At 38.8% G+C, this 19677-nt stretch overlaps 2 protein-coding genes across 10 annotated transcripts in view; both read right to left on the bottom strand.

Annotated features, from left to right (window-relative positions):
- LOC116052759 (muscular LMNA-interacting protein) overlaps window positions 1-14802 on the bottom strand; it is a 28105-nt gene extending 13303 nt beyond the window's left edge. For 4 of the 7 annotated variants that reach the window (XM_035992736.1, XM_035992735.1, XM_035992734.1 and 1 more), the window contains exons 1-3: window positions 14569-14802; window positions 7614-7736; window positions 702-839 (exon numbers count right to left, since the gene is read on the bottom strand). In XM_035992736.1, the coding sequence (XP_035848629.1) occupies window positions 702-839; window positions 7614-7736; window positions 14569-14598 (291 nt within the window). In that variant the 5' untranslated portion in view covers window positions 14599-14802. Of the gene's footprint in view, window positions 1-316; window positions 458-701; window positions 840-1309; window positions 1374-7613; window positions 7737-14568 lie in introns of those variants that run through there. The other 3 variants (XM_035992738.1, XM_035992737.1, XM_035992739.1) reach the window with 3 other exon arrangements.
- Window positions 14803-16612: 1810 nt separating this feature from the next.
- On the bottom strand, window positions 16613-19551 carry LOC116052769 (protein scribble homolog). 3 transcript variants are annotated; one of them, XM_031303603.2, is made up of 7 exons: window positions 19210-19551; window positions 18640-18879; window positions 18382-18471; window positions 18238-18315; window positions 17489-17764; window positions 17288-17338; window positions 16613-17071 (listed from the first exon to the last, which is right to left on the bottom strand). In XM_031303603.2, the coding sequence occupies exons 1-7, from the start codon at window positions 19345-19347 to the stop codon at window positions 16925-16927; spliced, it is 1020 nt and encodes a 339-aa protein (XP_031159463.1). In that variant the 5' UTR covers window positions 19348-19551; the 3' UTR covers window positions 16613-16924. The 3 variants fall into 3 exon arrangements, with proteins under 3 accessions (XP_031159463.1, XP_035848645.1, XP_031159456.1); XM_035992752.1 differs by lacking the exon at window positions 18238-18315; XM_031303596.2 differs by having other exon boundaries at window positions 18238-18471.
- Window positions 19552-19677: the final 126 nt, after the last annotated feature.

Here is a 19677-nt window from a genome sequence, read left to right on the forward strand (position 1 = left end):
GTAAATTTCAAACAAAACAGAGCAAGCTCGCCCCTCCCCCCATGTTCCGTAACTGTCATGACTAACTGACTAACTGTCACTAACCCCCACCCCCGACCATCTTGTCGGTGATTGGCTGGAGCGGTTTGTTGTATTTTGGTGCACAGGCTGTGCCTCTAGTGTTTGTTTGACGTTTACGACCCCTGTGTTGTCTCCCGAGACCGGGCTTTTTCACAGTGTATTCAGGGGACAGGCAGCTAGCGGATCAAGGAGAGATGCCTAAGATTTGAGACAAAAATGAAATCGCGCTGAAACCATGTAGGAACTCATAGTGCACCTTTAAATTCTTAAAAAGCTAGCGTGACCAAAATGTGTGCAGAGAAAAAGAAAGAATTTTGATGAAATCTATATCTGACACTAACACAACAAACCCATTATAGAGTAGAAACTATGAAACTTGTTGGGTTATTTGCATATTGACTAGATTCTAATTATACTTCTCAAATTTGAAAGGCAATAAATGTCCACCTTGGACTGTTACATCCATTTATTTTATGCCCTGACAATCCCTTTATGTATGCCAACTTGATAATAGTATATTTATCCTGCAAATATACAGATATATTCCACACACACACATGCACAGATATGTGAATATGTCAGTAACAAAGCTTTCAGTCATAGTTTCCACATAATATTAAGAGTGCACGTGTTGTACTTACTTGAAGTTTTGTCCCTGGTTGGACTGTGTTTCCTGCTCCACCCTCCGCAGAGTCTTTTATAAAGACTATCTCTGCTTTGAAAATCTCCCTGTCCGACATGATCTCCCCGGCTGTCTTCTCATGGGACACTGTTAAGTTCTGACAGGAGAAAATGAGGCAAATGTTTAGGAGGAACTGAGCAAGTGAAACCTGAGAAAACCCGAGGTGAACTTCAGCGAGCCTCTCTGAGCTCAGGGGGTGTGCTTGGTTTCACCACACCACACCACATGCCAGCCTCACACATATAATACATATGTACATGTACATGTCCTGCTGACGTCAAAGTTGTACTATTCTCATGTGCAGAACTGAGCAACTGAGCAACTGAGGAGAAGCCTGTAATTAGAATACACACCAATTTAACCCTAGCTCATCCTGGTCCCAAATCTATTCAATTCAATCAAATATGAAAATTCAAGCATTTGTGTGCCAAAACCAATACAATTAAGGGGTTAAAGCTGAAAAGCATAACCTTCTGCAAGATAAGGTGCTTAAAATAGTGTTTAAACTACAACAAAGATGACAGAGCGTCCAGAGTCTTGCATGTGTGTGATGTCACCACACATTACCGTTGTGTAAACAGCTGATGTCCTTGACTGACCAGGGAACATCCTCGATAATTTGTTGTATTGCCTGTGAAACATAGAAGTACTGTAGAGTAGAAGTACTGTATTACAGGGTAACAGGTACCTCCATTGTATATAAGTACTTAACTTAGTTACTTCTTACCTCTGATAACTAGACCCTAGAAAATTATATCAGCATGTGGTAAAATACATCTTTATATTCATTATGTATTATCTTGTGTTCACTAAGTGAGTTTGACATTTTGGAAAAGTTAGATGAGAATATCAATACCACTCTCTCTGTATGTTAAATATGAAGCTAGCCAGCAGCCAGTTAGCTTAGCTTAGCATAAAGACTTGAAACAGGGAAACAGCTAGCCTAGCTTGGCCTATAGGTAACTAAAAGGTAAAGGTAAATCCACCTATGTAAATTACACAATAGAGTATGATAGGAATACATGGATTTTTGCAAAATTAACATAATTTACATACACTCCACTTTGTTTAGGCTACAATTTCCCCAGTGAGAACAGACTTTAATATCAATGTCCCACAGATCAAAACGGGTGTGACTGCAATTTCATATTATTTGACCAAACTCAGGCCATTATATCCCATAGAATATGATTCAAATTGTTGTGGTTTATTGAATGTCCATGAATTTAAGTGGAGCTATAAAGAGTAAGTGATTATGACATGCATCATTCCTGACATGAACTCCCACATTTATAGTAGCCTAATTATGAACCAAAAAATATATATGACACCACATGATGACACCCTTCAGCTTTTGAAATGAATGAAATGAAAAATATTCTCAGTGCTTTTCTGTTACCTAACTGTAGATTAGCGTTATTTAAATAAATGAAAGGCTGCCAGAATGACACTTATTCCTAGGACTGTATTTAACATAAATGTCACCTCATGTTGATAATATCACCACATGTTGAGTGTTGAAAGCAGTTATATTAAGAACTTGGATTAAATGCACAGTGAGTTGCTGGGATTTTTTCATTGACATGTCTTCGTACTGCACATATGATGATACCGTAATGACTCTGACAACTGGCTGGAATTAAAGTTTTCCGATATGAAATTTAAATCTGTTTCCATGAAAAAGCCATTAGAGTATTTTAGATAAACAGTAAGTTTATGCAAGAGTGATACATTCTAGCTATTTTTGAATGAATTGACTATTTTTACTATTTAATCCTATTTGACGTGGCTCTGTCTTTAGGCAAAGATCTTGAGTAATTAAGATTTGCTCAATTTATTCTGGTTGCTTCTCATTAGCTGAACTAAATGACATGGCACGAAACTAAACAAAATGTCTCACAAACATACTGTGTATTTCAGAAAGGAAATATCTGCTACCACTTAAACTAATTTAGTCTGTTTGAAGATTTGTGATGCACAATTAGTAAACAGTAATAGAAAAAAAAGTATTCGAAGCAAGAAAATAATTAGACAGGGAAGATGAAGTATTGTGCCTTAGTAGCCTACCTCATATTTCAAATCAATGGTGGCCACTCAGAATGCAAACTGATAATGGCCACTTGAGGTTAAAATAGGTTGAGGTTGAATAATGCAAAAGCAAATTCCTTTCTTTTGAATAGGAGCTATTTAGAAGTGTAGGCTGCTCTGAATCACAGTGGTGGATTAATGAGCTGGCATCTAAATATGGCAGTTGTCTTTCCGCAGGGAGTATCACTAATCTGTAATGCTTTAAAACGACTAAATGTAGTGCAGCAGTACAAAAAGCAGGTGTGAGAAAGCAAAAAACTGATCTTGTGCCACAACTCAAGATCAGTCACTACTCAATAATCTAAAGGTGTTCTCACCTGACTTGACTCTGAGTAACATCATCATTAGTTTTGGTATGCATTAAACAAACAAGATACAACATATTAGCAAATGAGTCTTCAGATTTTGTTATCGTTGGGTCGAGCCAGGCTAGCTTTTTCCCTGTTTCCAGTCTTTATGCTAAGCTAAGCTAGCCGGCTGCTGGAGGTACTGTAGCTTCCCATTAAACCTACAGACTAAGAGTCTATAAGAGTGGTATCGAGCTTCTTATCTAACTCTCAGCAAGAAACTTTTCCGTTTATGTTACATTCATACAGTTTAACATGCTTAGTAACAAAATATGAACACAAGAACGTGCATTTGTACAAGTTTTTATTTTCTCACATGCTGGCATTTAGTCCTACTACTGCAGTGGTGGAAAGGAACTAAGTTCAACATTTACTCAACTAATGTACAATTTTGATGTACAATTACTTGAGTATTTCTACTTTATGCTACTTTATACTTTTACTCCCCTACATTACAGAGGGAAATATTGTATTTTTTAATCCTCTATGACAGCAACCCTATTGTTTCTAGTTACTTTACAGATAATAATTTTTCAAAAAGAACAACTCATCGCATCATAAAATATGAAATATGAAATTGCCAATTGCTATATAAAGTAGATTAAATTTGCTTCAGTTTGAAATACATGTTGTGCATTAATAATCCAACATTGTAATATACTAATGTAGAAATATAAACATCTGAAAGGAACCATTCTGCATAATGAGTACTTTTACTTTTGATAGTTTAGGTTTATTTCGCTGTCAAAACTCAATTAAAACTTGAATGCAAGATTTATATTGTGGCATTGCTACTTTTGCAAGGCCTAAGTAAAGGATATTAGTGCCCACTGCTAGTTATAAAGCAGCAAAGTGTATCATCAAAACCAAAACGTGGCTTTTTAAATCTCTAACACTGCTCTGTGGTAAAAATAACAACAACATAAGAGAAAGATGGAGATAGAGTTATAGAACAAAAAAATTGAGTGGAAATGGAGTTCAAATGAAGACATGGTAGAAAGAAATGAGCACAAAGCCATGCGTGACACACAATCTAATATAGCTCATTTAAGAAAAGATAATACTCCCTGTACGCTACAACACGGGGTTATTCAGTATATTATATGTTGTTGTGAGTTTATAACACAAAGGGATTTAGGTAATAGCAATGTGGGAGGTTGAAAGACTAATGGTGCCACCCCAGTGCGAAGATCTTTGAAGTCTGACTCCAGGCAGCAGAAGAAGTTGGCTATCCTGAGGCACCCAGAGCTGTGGCGCTGCCATGATGTTGATGCTGGATAAACATCCTTCAGCAATCAACACTACAGGATGTTGGGGGTTCACACCAGCCCCCAGGATGATAGCTTTCAAGAACTTTTGGTTGAACATTTGTAGTTTGGGTGCATTAATGTAGCCTACATAAGCCCAAGATCAGAAAAAGAAGAACTTAAAGAGGATCTGTCAAAAGAAAACATATGGCAAAGAAATATTAATGCCTTGTGTGTTTTCTGTTGGCATTTGCCTTTCAAGCAATTGTTTTATTATTATTATTATTATTATTATTATTATTATTATTCAACGTACTGTAAAAAATAATGGCCTTCTTCTATATAATGCACTCTTATATGATGAACGGAGAAATCCTATTGACACCACAATAATTGTGTGTGTATATATATATATATTAGGGCTGTCAAAAATAATTAAATAATCTGAGAAGAAAAAATTACGCGTTCAAAAGAATTACGCAGATTAATCCATTCCATATTGAGGTTTGACCCGGAGCCGTTCTAGCCACCATTAACTGTAAAATGAAGGAGGGAGACGAGAATGTGCTGCCTGGATCATTGATTAGAACATTTACTTGTAAAAATCTTCTTCCTGTCAACCCTGGTTACCGAAATCTGGTGCCACTGATATGTCTGCGCTTCTCTCTGATGCTCTGAAACAGACGATAGGCAACACAAACACCACTGCACGTGACGCTAGTTAACACTACTATACTCGACAGCAGCTAATGTTAGCCTACCGCTAGCTAGTAGCTAGATTAAAAACGGTTAAAATGCTGACAGCTAACGCTAAACGGTGTAAAGTTTGACTGTTTTTTACTGTAGAGGATTCAACACCGGTATGTAACAGCTGCCGTCGGAGAAACAACACAGACGGTGCGTTCAATGAAACTGGTAAACTACAGCCTCGTGGTGCATTTGAAGTTATTGTAAATGTCCTTACCATCTGGTGGTTGTTTTTGTCGTTCAACAGCAATTTACTAGTGAAATAAGTTATTGTTATTGTTATACATTATTATTAAATCATTTCATTTTGACCATATGGTCTTAGCAATAAACAAGCCGTTCTTTAATGTCACCGACTGTTGTTTAGTACCCTTTTTTTTCTTTTCTTTTTGGTTCAGGCACCGTTAATTATGTATGCGGTTAATTTCGATTAATTAATCACAGATTATGTAATTAATTAGATTACATTTTTAATCGATTGACAGCCCTAATATATATATGGGCTGTCAAACGATTAAAAGTTTCTTAATCGCGATTAATCGTTGAATTTCTATAGTTAATCGTGATTAATCGCATGTTTTATCACATGATTAAAATTCTATTATTTTGCATTTCAGAACTGTTTTTAAGTACATATTAACAATGGAAAGCCATTCTTACCAGTGTATCTTGATTGGGAATCAAATGAATGCAAAGAAAGTGACTTTATGAACTTGATTTTAAGATTTGTAGTTGTTTATTATATATTTAATCTAGTCACACATTTGAATTTAACAACAACTTTGAAAGCACCACAAGGCTGTAAATTACCAGTTTCATTTACAGCCTGTGTTTTTCCGACAACAGCAGCTGCAGATTGTTACATCTTGGTGTTGGAATCCTCTACAGTGAAATACAGATACACTTTACACCGTTTAGCATTAGCTGTCAGCATTGTAACCATGTTTAATCGGTTTGATCCAGCTACTAGCTAGCGGTAGGCTAACGTTAGCAGCTGTCAAGTATAGTGTTAACTAGCGTCACGTGCAGCGATGTTTCTGTTTCCTGTAACGTCTGTTTCAGAGCACCAGAGAGAAGTGCAGGCGTATCAGTGGCACCAGAATGAGGCACCGAAATCCGCGTTGCTATTCCTGCAGCAGCAGGATGTGTTACGAGGAAGTACGGCAAAATAGTAGCCTGTTAGGCACGACACAAAGCAGAGTGAAGTGAAAATAAATTAATAAATGGCGGCATGCGATTAATGCGATTAAAAAAATTAACGCATTATGCTCGACCCTTAATCACATCGCGATTAACGCGTTAATGCTGACAGCCCTAATATATATATATATATATATATATATATATATATATATACACACACACTACCGGTCAAAAGTTTGGGGTCACTTATAAATTTCCATCCCACTCCATTACAGACAGAATACCAGCTGAGATCAGTTGCATTGTTTTTTTAATCAGGGCAGCAGTTTTCAGATTACATTATGTGCTTACATAATTGCAAAAGGGTTCTCGACTTTTGATTTTAAATCATATCAATCAATGATGTTCATCCATTAGAAGGAAGTTATGGTGTAATTGCTAAAATGCCGCAGGTGAGAGTGAGATTGATTCTTCCCCAGGAGCAATGGTGTGTCCTTTCATCCTTAAGCCACTGACATGATCATTAGAAACTAGGGTCCTTTGAAAAGGCGGGAAAGTTGCAGAATCAAGTTTTCTGGATCATTAAAAGTTACAATTCAGAGGAATCTCAGGCTCATTATTGGCCAAAATTGTTATTACTGTAAGAGTTTACTGCACACTCAGATTATGTCTTTTTTGTCTCTATTGTTGAAAGTGTTTGAAAGTGAAAGTACTTTGCAATATAAAGTATTGTTTGTCAAGGCTCATAAGTTTAATAAATTTGCAATATAAAGTATTGTTAGTCAAGGCTCATAAGTTTAATAAAAAGCAATGTCATCTAGAGAATAAATGGAGAGTGTGGAACAGAAAGTCATATCTGTCACATCGAATATAAGAAGAAAGTGGTCATATTGATATTCTTATGCAGGGACCGTCTGGGTGCATTTAAACTGGTGATCTTAGCAAGTAGCACGAGGCTGTGGGCTCAAGAATAAGATCACATCAATTTAACCGGACAGGCTGAGTGGCTTCATTTTCAATGCTGCGGATTTCCCCCAAAATATAGCACATGAGTAAGTTTGTCCACTTGGAGCTAGTCTCGATTTGCAAACAGATAGTGATTTAAAACAACACTACAAACACAAGGTGACAGCTAAATCAACACTATATATATGTTCATTTTGATAAACGCCTTGCAATCAAAGTTACAGATCAAGAGTGTGTGTGTGTGTGTGTGTGTGTGTGTGTGTGTGTGTGTGTGTGTGTGTGTGTGTGTGTGTGTGTGTGTGTGTGCTGCTGCTGCTGCTGCTGCTGCTGTACCTTATTTGGTTTTTCTGTCAAAGCTCCAGATCTCTCCTCCTCAGTAACAATGTTTTTAATTGGTAATTTCTGCACCACTGGCAAAAACGTGAAAATACAATGGGATGGCACTCCTATTGAAACCTGTAAAACAGAGAGGAGAGGAACAAATCGTCCACATGTTACAAGCTCTCGATTATAATTTCTAATATTATCTAATATTCTTTACTTACAGTAAATGATGAGTCATGCACAATGGGACTTCTTATCTGTTAAAGTTTAAGGGGCCATGTCGAGGTCTCCATAAAATCCATGTTTCAGTCACTCACAGTTGAATATCACTGCATTTCAGCTTCTTTCTAGCCCGCCACTAATGAACCATCATCACACTCATACAAAGATCAGGCACCCTGCAGCACAAAACCTCGCCACACCCAGACTCAATTAGGAGTGATGAGTTGCAATTAAATCAGCTTATGTTCTCATCTGATTAAGGCACCTTACCACACACATATTTTGTGTGCTGTGCTGTTAGTTTGGGTGAAAAATGTTGAATATTATGCAGAAACTCTGTAATAAGAAGCCAAAGATGCTTCTCTAACAACTTGAGCAGCTTTGTAATCTATGGGCCTTTTCCACTGGGGTGGTTTCCACTGTTGTCCAGCAAGCAAGTTCATGGAGCTAAATTTCAACGCTGTTTAAGAGATTATATAAAAGTTCCAGGTACTCTGGCAGCTTTGCTGGCAGTGCTGTCGTTAATGATTTGTCAAGCACTTGTGTCGTCACATCATTAAAAAAAATGTTTTTGTTGCTGCACATAAAACATAAGCCAGGCTGTTTCCAGTATTTATTCTATATGCTAAGCTAATTGCCTGCTGGTTGTAGCTTCATATGTAGCATAAAGATCTGAGAGTGGTACTGATCTTCTCATCTAACTCCCTGAAAGAAATAAGCCAAAATATTGAGATTCCTAAGAAGGAAATACTTTGTTGAATTTGCACCAGTTTTCGAGTGATCCCAATACTTACTACAGTGAGAGCTCTGCCGACATGTGACATAGATGAAAGGAGCTTTACGTTTTTAACACATCCTTCTGGTGCAGCAACTCCTGACTGATGACCAGCTTTTAGCACCCTGGATGTCATTTTTATCACATGATTACTAAAAGATGCCATTATCCAAGATTAGTTTAATTGCCAAACAGATACGTTGGTGTCCTCTGTAAAAATGAAAAGGGGCTATGTAAAACCACGTTGGTGTTGACATTATTAAACAAACCCAGGGACAAGCAGTTCCATAGGGCCTACTAGGAAACCTCTGTACTGTCCACGGAGGTGACCTGTTAAATCCGGTTCTCAGCTTTTCCTGAACCTGCATAGTTTAGTGGGTGTACACCGCAGCATTCACACTATCAGCGATAATGGGTCCATTTTCAGCACCCATGCTAAAATGCATGAAGAAGTGAATCTGTGAATTGTGATGGATAAAAGCTTTGCCAACAAAGATAAGCAACATCTCTGCGCCTATAATCTTGAAGGAATTGGAGTCGTAAAAATGTAAATTCAATCAGAACATCCATATGTTTCCAGTTGCTAAGCTTACATTAGGTAAATTGCAAGAAAATTGCATCTGTAGAGACGACTGTTGAGCCACTCTATATGTTGTATATAAATGTGAGCAATGGAAAACATTTCCTATTTATTCTCACTGCAGCAATCAAAGCACATACTCGTCAAAAGTAGGCTACTTCCACTTTTCTAACTGATCATGATTCTTCTCTCCACAGTGTTGACAGATCATTTGCAACATTCAAACTGGAGGGTAAGGGCACTGAAAGTTCCTTCACTAATCAGTGGAGCTTATTGTAGCACATACTTGAGATTCTGTCTAAAAATAAATCACACAGCCTCCGCTGGTTGATGTAGACCCAGTCAAAGTAATATAGGCCTAGGCTAATTTGTGTTAGATTAAATATTTGAAGAAGACACAAAAGCTGCATCAAAATAAAATGATTACCAAGATGATTACAAATTACGATTTCTCAGAACTTCCATTTTCAAATGTAAAACTATATGTTTTATTTGAATAACATGCTGTGGATCCTGCTGGGACTATTTCATTGATGTTTTCAGAGCAGTTATTTATCATTTCTTACTTTGTGCATCATGCAAGACACAGTACATATCACATGCTGGTCTTCTAGAAAGACTTCACTCAAAGATAAATGTGCCAATACTGTGTTGATATCTACACAAATCCATTTAATCTGAGGGAAAAACAATATTTGTAATTAAAATGTCATTTCTCCCAAATAAGGTTTTCAGCAGAACATTCATTTCTTCTAACAGCTTGAGTCTGTCTATTGTTCTCTTTCTTTGAATTACAAAGTGTAGCGACCGGACGTGTATTTCTACGCCCCAGTCACAAAGCGATCTCTCTCTCTCTGTAATTTCTGTAATGTAAAACTGTAATTGTAGCCTATATGAGGCTGTATGTGTATGTGTGTGTGTGTGTGTGTGTGTGTGTGTGTGTGTGTGTGTGTGTGTGTGTGTGTTGTCTTGTTTAACTATATTCGTGGGGTCCAAAAACCAGGAATACAGTATACTTGTGGGGTCCGGACAGCTTTGTAGGGCCAAAATGCTGAACCCCACAACTTTAAAGGGCTGTTTGAGGGTTAAGACTTGGTTGTAGGATTAGGGTTATAATTAGGTTACGGTTAGGGTGAGGGTAAAGGTTAAGGTTAGGCATTTAGTTGTGATGGTTAAGGTTAGGGTAAGGGGCTAGGGAATGCATTATATCAATGACGGGTCCCCACAAAGATAGTGCCACGCACTATGTGTGTGTGTGTGTGTGTGTGTGTGTGTGTGTGTGTGTGTGTGTGTGTGTGTGTGTGTGTGACTCATCTGGATTCAAATGAAGCAAAGGTCTTATCAGCTGTCAAAACAACAGTATTTTTGCCTCCAATGTCAAAAATACTGGTCTTAGCCGTGTGTCCAGTTAGGCATTAAAATAACTGCAGGCCCAATATCATAATGTCTTTTCTGCCAAAAAAGAATTTTTCAAACCAAATATGTGGCTTTTTGAGTTCAATACAGTACTGAGCAGGATGTTTGGCCTTTCTGGGTCATTATATATCCCAAAGAAGCAGAAGACAGACTCATGGAGCCAGATTTAGTCTCTTAATCGCTGGTGGGATGTAAATGAGTACATTTACATTTAGTATTTAAGTTTTTATACAAATTCATAGTTATACTCCATTGCATTTCAAATAGTGTACTTTTAATCCACTTTATTTATTTCACATCAATACTAATTGCTGGTTACTTTACAGCTTCGTATTTGTGATGAGTTTTTAAAATATGATAAATATAGAAATAAAGAAAATACTCAATAGCACATGTACAATAGTTCAAATTTGCACCACATTCACTAGCTAAGTGTAACTGCAATACACTTAAAAGCCATAGATCCTCTGAATGCCCTAGGTCTCTAGTTTGTGGTTGTAAAGTTTCATGAGGCTGCGATTATCCTAGAGCAGGGATTCCCCAGGGGTACGCGAGCTGCCACCAGGGGGCGCGCGAGAGGGAAAATGTAATGGCGGTCTGTTTTTTTAAGTGGGATTTTTCCATACAATAAAAAAACATGAACAGTAAACATTTCCTTTGTAATCGCTTTTATTTTAAATAAAAAAACTATAATTTATTAGTTTTTGATAGAAACGTAGAAGAAGACAGCTGCTTCTTCTACGCACTGCTCTTCTTTTATGCACTGCAGCCGCTAGGCTATATGCGTGCCAACTCGTTTCATTCATTCCATATATATATTATAAATATGCTTAACTGGCTGAAATCAGGGAAACTGTCAAGTGGGACGTCTTATGATAAAGTTGTTAGTCACAAAGGAGGAGAGGGACCAAGAGAGAGTGAGGATTTGGAGGCAACAGAGACAGAGAGAACAGAGAAAGAAAATGAGCGGGAGTCAGAAGATGCGCCGGAGGAAACCGAAGAGGAGGGAAGGAGATGGCAAAAAAGAGGTGATGAGGGTGAACACCAGACGGGGAAAAAAAAGAAGCAAATATGATGACAATTATCTGGGTCTGGGCTTCACTTGGATCGGCGATACAGATTGCCCGAAGCCTCAGTGCGTGTTGTGCAGTGAAGTTCTAGCAAACAGCTGTCTGAAGCCGTCTTATCTCCGTCGTCACCTGCACACGAAACATGGCAATTTAAGTCAAAAGCCCCTTACATTTTTTTAAAGCAAAGTTGGAGGAGTTGCAGAAAAGCCCAAAAAATGCAGTTTCATTCATGCGTTGAGTCTACAAAAGACGCATTATGGGCTTCATATCTGCTCAGTTACAGAGTAGGGAGAAAGGGGCTGCCGCACACAATTGCCGAAGACATGTGTTTGCCAGCGGCCAAAGAGATGGTGGAGTGTATGATTGGAGAGAAAGAGGCAAAAATATTGGACGTGATTCCTGTGCAATTTAATTCAATGTACTGTCGTTCTAATTTCCATAACCGTTGTGTTATGATGATGATGATGCTAGCTCCACGGTCATTTAATAGGCTTAGCCTATTGCTGCAATGTTTCTTTTACGCGGCTGAAAATAACCGTGCTTTCTGTTACTGAGCCTGTGTCTGTCACTTGTCCTCTTAAAAGTGGAAGCTTGTGCGTAGCTTTGTTGCATTATATTGAAAGTTTGTTGATGTTGTTATTGTCATGCGTGTTCTGGTTATTTGCGCATGATTAAACATGAGTCTTTATATGGCGATAAAACAAAGCTTTGTTGCGGTTTTTTTTTGAAGTGGGGATTGGGGGTGCGCCAACCCGGTTGGGACATAGAAGGGGGTGCGCAGGAAAAAAAGTTTGGGAACCGTCACAACAGGTCATGTTATACGGTGAGATCAAGTATCCAAAAATGGTCTGACTACAATAAACTGGCTGGTAGTAACTAACATCATCACGCATGAATACAATTGGCCTCATTCAATCCACAAGAGTCCACACCTTTCTAGTAATACCAAATGTATGCATATCCAAGACTGTTTAGTGACCGCAGTATGCAGAAATAAACAAATACACCATATTAGAATAGGCGAGAATAACACATTTTATTGCATGAGAAAAACAGCATGGTTTTTGGCCCAAACTGCATGGGATTAGCATCAAATGGTTACCCATAGAAGCAATTTTCAATCAGATATCTTGAGGTGAGAGGTCAAGGGACCCTTTCGAAAATGGCCATGCTATTAATTTATTTATTTATTTTGGAGCTCCTTTTCTGACAAGCTAGCATGACATGGTTGGTACCACTGGATATCTTAGATTGTCTAGTTACATATGATACCAATTACTTTTAAAAGATATTTTAAAGCCAATAGCTTTAAAATGAAATGGAGCCTGCTACAGCCTCTGAAAGACAGTAAAGTCGGCCTAAAAGAGTCAGGCTGGAGTAGCCAGAAGCAACACCGTGACCAAAATATTTTCCTCAGAGATAACAGCGATTCTATAATCAGCTATAAATAAAGAAACAGAACAAATGCCTTGACTAAAATAATCATGTGCAATCTTATAAACTTGTTTATGTATTCATGTTCTAATGTAGGCCTAACCCCCTTGTTTGCATGTCCTGTGTAGTCAAAGCAGAGTAAGTTTATACTGTGAAAGGTCAAAGCAAGCATTTCCTTCTTGCCCATCGGAGCCCTCTTGAATGTTTAATTGCGTTGAGTGTTGCCGAGGTCATGCCGTCCTCGTAGATCACATTTCCAGCCACCACTGGCTCACTGTGCTACATGTCGCCTCACTGTGTGCGTGCTCTCACTCAGTTATTTCTTGAGGCATGTCGGACCCGTCCCAAAGACCGAATACAAGCAGCAGTAAATCATTTCCTGAAGCAGACCACCCTCTGTGGGGACCTTTGAAAGGGACACTCATAAACAGTGAGCAACCAGAAAGTGACAAATGTACTTAAAGGAAACATACTACTGATTGAATGCAAGGGACGTGATTCCTTGTGTAATTCTTCCTCTGTAGAAGCTGCTATACAAAACAAAAGTTCAACTGTAAGCAGCATCCATATATGCATTAATCACATATTCACTCATATGTGTTTGCCTTTGATGATGCTCAGTTCCGTGCCACATTGAGCATGGGAGCTATTGGTTTTTAGAGGAAGAGCATAATTGCTGTTGTAAATCTGAAACCGCTGTGCTCCACAGATGTTAAAATGCATATCTAAATAGCTCACGTTGTGCCATAGTAAACGCATAAACAGTTGGGTGTGTCACTAAGTAAAGAGTTTAATTACAGACAAACACACGACCCCTCCCTCCAGAGTAGATATGGCGTGCAAATGTAGCCCACTGCCAGCTGCTACTGCTACAGAGCACTCTGGGTTATCTCTCTCTCAGATTATAAACAAATGTTATAATTCCAAGTCTCATACACAAGGACGAAAACAAGAACAAAAATGCACATATCAATGTCTGTAATTTTTAGTAGCAGCATATTTAGGGAGAACATGAGTGTGATTGAAAACAAATAGCTTTTAAGAGTCGGTTACAGGCTCGTTTAACATTACTCACATACTTTAAAGTTTATTTCCTATGATGAATAGCTGTATAATGCATAATAAAGGTATCAATATGACCTTGCAGTGCAGTGGCAAGAAGTTAAAAATGTCATAAAATAAATAAAAAATAATGATATACTTGCAATTTTCACAACATATTAACACTGATAAGATGCATTTACATTAATTCTTGTGAGTCTTGCTTTTAAATTCACCAGAAGGCAGTTTGGTAACTGTTTTTCATCCTTGTTGGACAGAAAATAACAGGATAAGTATCAAGTAGCAGTGTGTGAGTATGACTGAGTATGTGAGTGATATTACTTCAGCTTGACAGCAAAATCCCAATCCCCAAGAAGAGGTTTTTCATCCAGTGAAAGAAAAACATCTATTTCCAAAACCTCTTACCTTACCCAGACTCTTACTCACACGGTCCATTTCTACTTCAAATGCCTCTCCATTTAGAAGTGTTGCTTGGGTCCAGGATTCAGGAAAACTTCTGTCAAATGTTGATCAAAGCATGTACGAAAGCATGCACACCTTTCAGCCCGTCTCGCAAAGTTCAAAGTGTACTGTTGGTGTGTTGTATTGCCCTGCAGATTTCCTTTTATAGACACATAATAGCCACAAATAGCTTACAGACAGCAGACAGCCCGCTGGGCACCAGTAAGTGTTCACGCTTGGAGCTACAAACAACACAACGCTGTTGTCTCAGGCAAGTTTTCTTGTTCAATTTTAGCACTTTTTTTTTAGATAAACTTATTTTGTCTCCAAAGTTGTGTATTCCTCCTCAGCATGGGTCTTTCATATATTATATACTGCCACAATATGACAGACGTCATGCTGAAAACATGACAAATATCTTGGCTGACTGAGCTCAGAACAAAAATAACAGAGATGATTGTATCTAGTGGACAATTAAAAAAGCCTGCTGAGAAAATAAGTGTTGCCGTGTAGAACAAACTAAAGAGTTTTTTTTTTTTTTTTTTTTTATGAAAGATTTGTTTTTAGCACAGGTCTGTGAAGAGCTCGCATTGTGTGGTGAAGCTGTTTGAACAGAAAACTAAATAAAGGCATCACTGTCTGAACTTGCACATCTGACAAATGAGGATTTTTAATACAGAACCGATACTTTTAAATTCAAATGAACAATATAATATGTTCATTCAGTCTCCAGATAATATGAACCCTTGCCAGCCAGCAGACTGCTGCGACAAATCAATCTCAGCATGTTTCCAATAATGACTTATCAGGGGGCTTAAAACAAATTCATTTACTTGCTTGTTTGAGGCTGCATTGACTTCTCTGTTCCCTTATCAGTGAGTGAAAGCAGACCGCTGGAGTGGATGCTAATCCTTTAAGAACACTACATTCTTCATTCCTGTCACAGCTGTTCGTGTCTATTTTGACCCTGCTGTCCCCCTGTCTCACTGTGGCAGCCGCACACAGAGAAAATCACAAAAAGACAAAGCATACACGTACACCACAGCCTGTTCCTCTTTATTTTACCTCTGGTGTTATGTGATTTGGTATTCATTCAGAGGGACTCGGGATAAAAAAAAAACATCTGATAAGTGCCTGAAATTTAAATATGTAAAGAGAATCAAATTTATTTTGTGTAAAGCAGTCAATCTTAAATTATAGCCTTAAACCATTACATGATTTGAATATAATCCTGTTTCCCTGGATTAATATCCATTATTTGTGGAAAAGGCAAAAAGTCACATTTGTTATGATTTCTGGCGTGTGACGTGACACTTATATTGTGGTAGTACTGGATTTAATCTCGTACACTGGATGTTATGTCCCCAGATTATTATCACTCAGCAAACAGTCCTCACTGCAGAGCATCACTGTTAAAACAAGTAGTCATGTCATATTTGTGATCATAAGCAAACGTTCATGGGGTGGACACAATAACACAAACGTGCAATATGGTGCAATCCAGCACAACATTATTGCAAATTACAACAACAAATCTGCCAAACCAACACCTTTCTGACACACTGTCAACTAAAATGTATCTAAGGGAGTGTCTTTGCAGGGCTCTTTTACTGAATTGCAGTATACTGTGCAGGTGTTCATACGTCTCAGCATGGATTTGTCTCATTTACAGCTCAAAGAAAAGAAAGGCCTCTTAGAGCAATGCAGCTGTGCTTTACTAAGAAAGTAAACACTGAACAATGAACTGTTGTTACTGTGAGCAAGATATCTGTTCTCTTTTTCTTTTTAGAAAGCAGAGCGCTCATGATTCTGAATTTAGCAGATGTTCAGTCAAATGAAGGTCTCTGCAAGACTCAGACTCCCTGTTATGCACAGCCGTGTGGCATTTTATCTCGGTACAGACTATAAAATGTTTGAGAGCTTGGCATCGCCATGGGCAGAGACACTATTTACCAGCAACATCCATAATTTACAGCAGGGCGGTGTGAAGTAGAGGTAGCCAACAGCATTCATTGTTTAATTGACTTTATTTAAAATTATGACATGTAATTCATGTGGACATGAGAGAGCAGTCTGTTCATGCTTTACAGTCTCTGTTCTATGTAGTTGCACAGGCAAAACTCTGTGGTTTTAGTAATAAAAACAAAGTCTTAAAGTTGCAAATGACTTTAATATCACCAAATAGACTATTATTAGCAGCAATCTCTGACAGACAAAAAGCTTAAAAAACACATTCAAACAGTTTGTTTTACACTAATACACCACAAAGAGCTGGGTAATAACAGTCTGTGTCCTTCATGTATGTACCCTTACACTGCGGTCAAGGTGGGTAGAAAGCGTTGTCAGAACAGTATACCTGTCTGTCAGGGATGTCACAGTCATGTAACGGCTCTCTGCTGGGGGTCTGTGTCCATAGCTCCACATCTTCATCTGAGATAGAGGGATGAGTGAGGATGATCCGCGGGATCTGTCAGAACAAGTTGTCATGTTTTACGTACATGCATGTCAGAAAAAGTCATAATGTCAAAATGTCATATAATTTAAACAATGTTTGTTTTTGCAGTTGTTTTTTTAATTCGGGAAAGGTTCTAATGAGCAGTAAACCAAAGTACCCCTAAGGATACATGTACCCCCATTGGAATAACACTGCTATATCCTAATGAGGGATGAGAAATCTGCTTACTGTCATTGTGTGTTTCCCCCCTTGAAGTGAATCATGTTTCATCAAATCAGACTGAAATACAAAAAGACAAGACAAAGAAAAGAAGTGTATAAGAATGACTTATTTTGAAGGGGTAAACCACATATGGCTTGAGGCACATCATAAAACAATGGTGAAATTTAAAAAGTGTACTCTGTGCTGTGATTGGAGTAAACCACCCACAATGCTGCTGCCGTTGCAGACAACCGCCTCAATCTTCTTGGACAAACCGTCTTCCACTCTCTCCGTCTTGGGCTGTTTGCCTCTTTGGTCTCTGCCATCCTGGGTGCACGGCTGTCGCCCTATCACGTCCAGAGGATCCTGATGTTCGTCCAGGTCACATACCTCTCGAGGTAGCAGCTTTTCTCTTAATACTTTCATCTTGATGCAGCTCCCGGCATTCCTGAGGGAGCTGACCGCCTCGTGGTGGGTCGCCGCCTGCATGTTGAGGCCATTGACCTGGAAGGACCATGGTCACATTACACTTTCAGTCTCGGTGAAAGTAGGAGCAGGAGTCAGAGGTGAGGAATTAAGTCACACACTCACACACAGCATAGGTTATCTGAAAATAGCATGCATATTCCCACTACAGACAGTGATGAAGGTTTCTAATCAGCTTTAATTTACAAAGGTGTGAATCTACAGATTGGTTTAGGCTTTTTTATTTGTCAGCCTCATTCTGGCTATATCTTCTTAGGGGAAGTCCCAGCTGTCGAGTGTCCACTGCTGGTCTTATGCATGGATGTATAATGCCCTCCATTGGTCACAAGAGGAACACCAGCAGGAAGTAGGTTTTGTAATAATATTCTTACAGCCAGTATAAAGTACAAGTATGTGATTTCCATTCAGTCAACAATATGTCATACACTGGTCAGTGAAAAGGAAATTATGAACAAAGATTACAAACGTGGGAAAAATGATTCCCAGCCTACCTCCAGCAGTCTGTCTCCAACATGGACCCCTGCCTTTCCCGATGCTCCCTCTTTATTTACTCTGGAAATAAAAATTCCCTGAAAGGAAATAGACAAGTTAGCCTGAGAAAAGAGCACTGCTAGTTCTGTTGTACCAGAACTCACCTCATCTTGGTCTTTGTAAGGCAGAGAGCCCTTCCCACCAGCAATGCTGATTCCCAAACTACCGCTCTGGCTTGACACTTTGATCTGTAACTAAAAGGAAATTGTTTTATTACAATATAAAGCTAGGCCTGAGTGGAGAAAATACCAACAAAAATTAGAATAGCAATAATTTGCCACAATCAATAAAATTTCCAACAGTGCCTAGCACAACCGCATAGAGATAATTAGACATTTAAGAAAGATACTGCGTGCAGTTACTCTTAAAGGCACTTGGGAGACGAATGATTCCTGAGGAAGGGTCTTCTCTGTCACCAAAGAAGACTTCAGATGCCCTGTGATGGAGGAGGTCTTTATGTTGGGGATGGGGTCTCCTTGGAGACCAGACCCTGCATTAAGAGCTCTGTGATGCTGAGACTTCCTCCCCTCTCGGGTTTCACCTCTGTGATGGCGAAGCCATCGTGGTACGGCATCACTCTCTGGCAGCTGGCCTGTACCATCCTGGTGATAAGAAATAGTCCAATGCTGTTATATAGTACTGCTTGTGTATGACATACATCTGTGGAGTCTGATATTTCACTTTGAATTCCTCACAAGACATTTGCAAAATGAGAAATTGTAAAAGGATGAGACATTCAGTTAAATAGGCATCTTCTCAAACAGGGTTTCTTGACATGTACTGTGATGATGACGAAACTAGAATAAGTGGAAACCTGCAGCAGAACAGTTTATTAATGTCTGCAGTGGCTGATAAAAATGTGTATCACCATATCAAGAGAAATCAAGATAAACAACATGATAGCTAGAAGATACCTAAACTGGAAAACAGACCTCCTCAGGTTGCTCAAGTTCCTCTGCGTCCTTCTCTGCACTGGGGCAGTGACCACAAATGCTGTCGCTGGCCGGGAACAGTTTGGGTCTTTGCTGATGACATTCTTTGTTTGCCACCCAGCTGAAGCCTGGGATCATGGCCCAGTTTTGGCCATTGGTCCTGAGGGATGGGTTAGTATGAGGCTTTCTACATTCCTGGAGATAGTCAGAAGACACCAGCTGTTGCTGAAAATTTCAATGTAATGTCTTGAAGGAAATGAGTAGTGACAGTGATGGATCAGTGGGGAATACATTTGATGAAACCACGTCTCTCATCTTGAAGTGTAAACTTGTGATGTATCAAGGCAGGACATAAAGTAGGATCAGCAGAATTTCTTTTGCCTAAATGTGTCTTCCAATACATCTTGAGAAGGAGGCAAGGATGATGCCATGCTTGAGATGCATTGTAGTCTTACTGAAGAAGCCTCT

Source organism: Sander lucioperca, chromosome 15 (genome assembly GCF_008315115.2).
Source record: "Sander lucioperca isolate FBNREF2018 chromosome 15, SLUC_FBN_1.2, whole genome shotgun sequence".
NCBI classification, from domain to species: Eukaryota; Metazoa; Chordata; class Actinopteri; order Perciformes; family Percidae; genus Sander; species Sander lucioperca.

Excerpts from the sequence above, each read along its gene's own strand:
- LOC116052769 (XM_031303596.2), bottom strand. The coding sequence starts at position 19,347 with ATGATCCCAGGCTTCAGCTGGGTGGCAAACAAAGAATGTCATCAGCAA. Across the intron at positions 18,472-18,639 it reads TCTCCCAAGTGCCTTTAAGA|TTACAGATCAAAGTGTCAAG; the intron begins GTAACTGCACGC and ends ATTTCCTTTTAG. Across the intron at positions 17,072-17,287 it reads GGGGGAAACACACAATGACA|ATCCCGCGGATCATCCTCAC; the intron begins GTAAGCAGATTT and ends TTGTTCTGACAG.